At 38.3% G+C, this 6900-nt stretch overlaps 1 protein-coding gene across 2 annotated transcripts in view; it reads right to left on the bottom strand.

Annotated features, from left to right (window-relative positions):
- Window positions 1-1229: 1229 nt before the first annotated feature.
- LOC139555953 (EMILIN-1-A-like) overlaps window positions 1230-6900 on the bottom strand; it is a 68856-nt gene continuing 63185 nt past the window's right edge. For both annotated transcript variants that reach the window (XM_071369364.1, XM_071369366.1), the window contains 2 exons: window positions 4378-4512; window positions 1230-4071 (listed from right to left, as the gene is read on the bottom strand). In XM_071369364.1, the coding sequence (XP_071225465.1) occupies window positions 3752-4071; window positions 4378-4512 (455 nt within the window). In that variant the 3' untranslated portion in view covers window positions 1230-3751. The remainder of the gene's footprint in view (window positions 4072-4377; window positions 4513-6900) is intronic.

Raw genomic sequence — 6900 nt, 5'->3', positions numbered from 1 at the left:
TTGTGTGTAATTGGCATGCTGAATGCAGGAATGTCCACCAGAGCCGTTGCCAGATAATTGAATGTTAATTTCTCAACCATAAGCCGCCTCCGTTGTTTTATAGAATTTGGCAGTACGTCCAACCGACCTCACATTCGCAGACCTTCTTCACCTGCAGGATTGTCTGACACCAGCCACCGGACAGCTGATGGGTTTGCACAACCAAAGAATTTCTGTACAAACTGTCAAAAACCGTCTCAGGGAAGCTCATCTGCGTGCTCGTCGTCCTCACCAGGGTCTTGACCCGATTGCAGTTCGGCGTCGTAAACGACTTCAGTGGGCAAATGCTGACCTTCGATGGCCACTGGAACGCTGGAGAAGTCTTCTGTTCAAGGATGAATCCACGTTTCAATTGTACTGGACAGATGACAGTATGGCGTTGTGTGGGTGAGTGGTTTGCTGATGTCAACGTTGTGAACAGAGTTCCCCATGGTGGCGGTGGGGTTATGGTATGAGCAGGCATAAGCTACAGACAATGAACACAATGGCATTTTATTGATGGCAATTTGAATGCACAGAGATAACGTGATGAGTTCCTGAGGCCCATTGTGATAACATTTATCCACCTACATCACCTCATGTTTCAGCATGTAAATTCACATGTCTCAAGGATCTGTACACAATTCCAGGAAGCTAAAAATGTCCCAGTTCTTCTATGGCCTGCATAATCACCAGCCATGTCATCCATTGAGCATGTTTGGGATGCTCTGGATCGGCGAGTACGACAGCGTGTTCCAGTTCCCGCCAATATCTAGCAACTTCACACAGCCATTGAAGAGGAGTGGGACAACATTCCACAGGCCACAATCAACAGCCTGATCAACTCTATGCGAAGGAGATGTGTCGCGCTGCATGAGGCAAATGGTGGTCACACCAAATACTGACTGGTTTTCTGATCCACACCCCTACTTCTTTTCTTTAAGGTGTCTGTGACCAACGGATACATATCTGTATTCCTAGTCCTGTGAAATCCATAGATTAGGGTCTAATGAATCTATTTAAATTGACTGATTTCCTCATATGAACTGTAACTCAGTAAAATCCTAGAGATTGTTGCGTGTTGCATTTTTATATTTTTGTTCAGTGTATTTTTTTAAAATGTATTGCTAATGTGAAGGTCAAAGATCACATCTTTGTATTCAACGCTCTCATTATTATTATGATTATTAATAACAAGAGTTAAGACTACATGTGGAAAAGTGATCTGTATTTGAGTCACATGTGGCAAACAAAACAAAAACACAAACCTAATAAAAAACAAATCAAAAGCATACAGTCACAACAAATTACTAATATATGACCAAAAAATATACATACAAATATTTACAAACTATTGAGGTTGTACATCAACGCATACAAAAACACATATTACAAAGTAAATTGCATTTCCATACTGTCTGGTTCAAGACTTTAGGAACTTCTGGCAACATATGGCATGCAAAAATACAATGTGCATCTGAAAAGGCACCCATTTTTATTTATTTATTTATATATATATATTTTAGTGCACTTGGTCCAAAGTAGTGTACTATAGTTAGAATAGGATACCATTGGGGACAGAGCCGTAAATGTCATTTCTGATGATAATGTTCCTCGATAGTGTCAACATATGAACATTCCACTAGAGGGTCTTCCTGTACTGTATCGGACTGAATTCAAATACTTTGAGAAAGGAAAGGCATGTTAATTGGCCTAGTGAAGGAAGGACACAGGAAACATGTCGTTTGTCCCAAATGGCACCCTATTCCCTACTTAGTACACTACTTTTTGACCAGGCACATGGTTTCTTGGCTGAGGTTTAAATTCATGGACGGATAGAGGGATGCGTACCCTGCTCATCAGTGTTATCTGTGGCTCTGAATATGGTAGACAGAGTAACAGAGAGGACACACGTTTTACAGTTGACCCTCGACCTTCACCAAGTTTATATGACCCCTATGGCTACATTCGAGATTCTGAGAAGAACTCTTTCTCTTGAGTCCTTGGATATATTAATGGGATGTTCCTCAAATGTTCTTTTTCTGTTTGAGTTCTAGAACAAATTAATGGAATGTTCCTCAAATGTTCTTTTTCTGTTTGAGTTCTAGAACAAATTAATGGAATGTTCCTCAAATGTTATTTTTCTGTTTGAGTTCTAGAACAAATTAATGGAATGTTCCTCAAATGTTATTTTTCTTTCTGAGTTCTAGAACAAAAGTCATAATGAGCACCACTTGAGCATAACTTTGTTTGTTGCTGGTCTGCTCCCACACGCTGAAATTGCTTTGTTACTTGAGGAAAATGTGCTTATTGTTGCATTTCTCTTCAATCTGTTTGCACACGTGAAATAGATAGTGTGAGTAATTTAGACTGAATATACAAAATACTTCAGAACCACTTTGACATAGAATGTGTGCAATAAACAGATTCTAGAACAACAACCCATCCCAGTCATATTTGTGGGTGTATCAGTCTACATGGAACAAAAATACTTAGCATTATTTTGTGATCCTTTCAAAAATATACTATAGTTTGCTTTGACGTTAAAGAATATGTGTGAGACCTCAAGGCCAGCTTATAAAAATAAGTGAAACATTAAAGTTGATAGTGCCCGAACAAACTATTAAAATAATATAACATGTAAAACCCTGCAGTGGCATCTCTTTCAAAAGGAAATGAATGTCAAATAAATGATTTTTAATCCCACTGGGAACACGACGGTTATTTCCACGTCATTTCAAAGTAATTACATTGAACCAACGTGGAATAGACTTTGAATCGACATCTGTACCCAGTGGGATTCCTGTTTGCTCCGAGCTGTGAAACACAAAAGACAAATCATCAAATGGATGGATTGATAAAAGTATATCTTTCTTTCTTCTATTTCATTCATGAAGGTATCTCTCTTGCCCGGTTTGATTCATTCATGAAGGTATCTCTCTTGCCCGGTTTGATTCATTCATGAAGGTATCTCTCTTGCCGGTTTGATTCATTCATGAAGGTATCTCTCTTGCCGGTTTGATTCATTCATGAAGGTATCTCTCTTTCCCGGTTTGATTCATTCATGAAGGTATCTCTCTTGATGGTTTGATTCATTCATGAAGGTATCTCTCTTGATGGTTTGATTCATTCATGAAGGTATCTCTCTTGATGGTTTGATTCATTCATGAAGGTATCTCTCTTGCCCGGTTTGATTCATTCATGAAGGTATCTCTCTTGCCCGGTTTGATTCATTCATGAAGGTATCTCTCTTTCCCGGTTTGATTCATTCATGAAGGTATCTCTCTTGATGGTTTGATTCATTCATGAAGGTATCTCTCTTGATGGTTTGATTCATTCATGAAGGTATCTCTCTTGATGGTTTGATTCATTCATGAAGGTATCTCTCTTGCCCGGTTTGATTCATTCATGAAGGTATCTCTCTTTCCCGGTTTGATTCATTCATGAAGGTATCTCTCTTGCCGGTTTGATTCATTCATGAAGGTATCTCTTGCCCGGTTTGATTCATTCATGAAGGTATCTCTCTTGCCAGTTTGATTCATTCATGAAGGTATCTCTCTTGCCCGGTTTGATTCATTCATGAAGGTATCTCTCTTGCCGGTTTGATTCAATTGTTGATCTCAAGACACTGTCCTCTCAGTCACCTCTGTATGTCTCTGTAAGCACCAATTAGACTCATCCCTCTCCTTCAGACCAGCCAATCAGAAGGTCTCACACTGACAGTCTAGCCCAATCAGACGGTCTCATACAGCAGCATCCCGCTGAAGATGGTGAGGGGTTCTGAGGAGTGGGCCAGTTTCCCGGTGACCAGGTCGATGCAGACGGTATCTCCCGCCTTCATAGGGAGGACGATGTTGAAGACAGCCAGGGCTCCAGGTGTGTGTCTGGTCTCTGCCATGGGTTTCTCCAGTCCCTCTGGTTGGTAGCCTGCAGAGTCGCCGCGCGCCACGCCGTAGTTAGACTTAGATAGGACAGCCTCAATCTTCACATTCTTATGGCCTGTCAGGGTAGCGCTGAAGAAGTATTTACCACTCACTGGGGCTGTGAAGTAACCTGGGGAGACAGAGACATGCAGGCGGGTTATAATACCAGTAATATTAACTTCCATTTCGAGCGACAACAAAGTTGTCAAATAATAACAACATAGTAAATTAAAGGAATCGTTGGCGTCTCGTGATTACTTTTGCAGTTAAAACAAGCACAGCATATATCTGAATTAACATGCAATAAAGTACACAAGCTTTTACTCAAATTGAAAATGACTCCAGTCTAAGATTTAAGAACTAAAATGGTAAGGCCTTGACAGAGATATATATATACATGTACAACTCCGCTCCTGTTTAATACCCAAACACACACCTGTGCCTGGGTTATAGACATCCTTCTCATTGACAAAGATCTTGTTGAAGACTATGGTTCCAGCCCTGGCCTGAGGTCGGGTCAGAGCTGCTGAGAAGGACAGACGAGGAACATGGGCATCTGATCCTGCTGGACCTGGTACCAGGAGAGAGAGGTGTGTTTACTGGTATCAGGGGAGAGAGGTGTGTTTACTGGTATCAGGAGAGAGAGGTGTGTTTACTGGTATCAGGAGAGAGGTGTGTTTACTGGTATCAGGGGAGAGAGGTGTGTTTACTGGTATCAGGAGAGAGGTGTGTTTACTGGTATCAGGGGAGAGAGGTGTGTTTACTGGTATCAGGAGAGAGGTGTGTTTAGAAATGTAGATGTATCATAACACAATAGGGCTTCACATTGGTGGTGTTAGTTAAAACATAGCCTATGTAGACGCAATACAGCAGATGATGACTTAAAGTACTTAAAATGTACTTAAAAGGCTACAGTACAGTACATACAAAACAGTGGCGTACATACAGGAAATACAGTACACACAGTACATACAGTAGAGTACATACAAAACAGTAGAGTACAGTATAGTACAGTAGAGTACATACAGTACAGTATAGTACATACAGCATAGTACAGTAGAGTAGAGTACATACAGTACAGTAGAGTAGATACAGGAAATACAGTACAGTAGAGTACATACAGTACAGTAGAGTACATACAGTACAGTAGAGTAGATACAGGAAATACAGTACAGTAGAGTAGATACAGGAAATACAGTACAGTAGAGTACATACAGTACAGTAGAGTACATACAGTACAGTAGAGTAGATACAGGAAATACAGTACAGTAGAGTACATACAGTACAGTAGAGTAGAGTACATACAGTACAGTAGAGTAGATACAGGAAATACAGTACAGTAGAGTAGATACAGGAAATACAGTACAGTAGAGTACATACAGTACAGTAGAGTACATACAGTACAGTAGAGTAGATACAGGAAATACAGTACAGTAGAGTACATACAGTACAGTAGAGTACATACAGTACAGTAGAGTAGATACAGGAAATACAGTACAGTAGAGTACATACAGGAAATACAGTACACACAGTACAGTATAGTACAGTAGAGTACATACAGTACAGTGCATACACAGTATAAACATACACACTAACAAACAAAACAAACACTAACAATATAACAAACACAAACAAACCTAACAAATGCTAACAAACATAACAAACGCTAACAAACATAACAAACGCTAACAAACATAACAAATGCTAACAAACCTAACAAATGCTAACAAACCTAACAAATGCTAACAAACATAACAAACGCTAACAAACATAACAAACGCTAACAAACATAACAAATGCTAACAAACCTAACAAACGCTAACAAACCTAACAAACGCTAACAAACATAACAAATGCTAACAAACCTAACAAATGCTAACAAACCTAACAAATGCTAACAAACATAACAAACGCTAACAAACATAACAAACGCTAACAAACATAACAAACGCTAACAAACATAACAAACGCTAACAAACATAACAAACGCTAACAAACATAACAAATGCTAACAAACCTAACAAATGCTAACAAACATAACAAATGCTAACAAACCTAACAAATGCTAACAAACCTAACAAATGCTAACAAACATAACAAACGCTAACAAACATAACAAACGCTAACAAACATAACAAACGCTAACAAACATAACAAATGCTAACAAACCTAACAAATGCTAACAAACCTAACAAATGCTAACAAACCTAACAAATGCTAACAAACATAACAAACGCTAACAAACCTAACAAATGCTAACAAACCTAACAAATGCTAACAAACCTAACAAACGCTAACAAACATAACAAACGCTAACAAACATAACAAACGCTAACAAACATAACAAATGCTAACAAACATAACAAACGCTAACAAACATAACAAACGCTAACAAACCTAACAAATGCTAACAAACCTAACAAATGCTAACAAACATAACAAATGCTAACAAACATAACAAACGCTAACAAACATAACAAACCTAACAAATGCTAACAAACATAACAAACGCTAACAAACATAACAAACGCTAACAAACCTAACAAATGCTAACAAACATAACAAACGCTAACAAACATAACAAATGCTAACAAACATAACAAATGCTAACAAACATAACAAACGCTAACAAACATAACAAACGCTAACAAACCTAACAAATGCTAACAAACCTAACAAATGCTAACAAACATAACAAATGCTAACAAACATAACAAACGCTAACAAACATAACAAACGCTAACAAACATAACAAATGCTAACAAACATAACAAACGCTAACAAACATAACAAACGCTAACAAACCTAACAAATGCTAACAAACCTAACAAATGCTAACAAACATAACAAATGCTAACAAACATAACAAACGCTAACAAACATAACAAACCTAACAAATGCTAACAAACATAACAAACGCTAACAAACATAACAAACGCTAACAAACCTAACAAATGCT

The sequence above is a fragment of the Salvelinus alpinus genome, chromosome 27 (assembly GCF_045679555.1).
Source record: "Salvelinus alpinus chromosome 27, SLU_Salpinus.1, whole genome shotgun sequence".
Classification (NCBI taxonomy): Eukaryota; Metazoa; Chordata; class Actinopteri; order Salmoniformes; family Salmonidae; genus Salvelinus; species Salvelinus alpinus.
The sequence above is the reverse complement of the archived record's forward strand: the minus strand, read 5'-3'. Positions and strand labels throughout refer to the sequence as shown.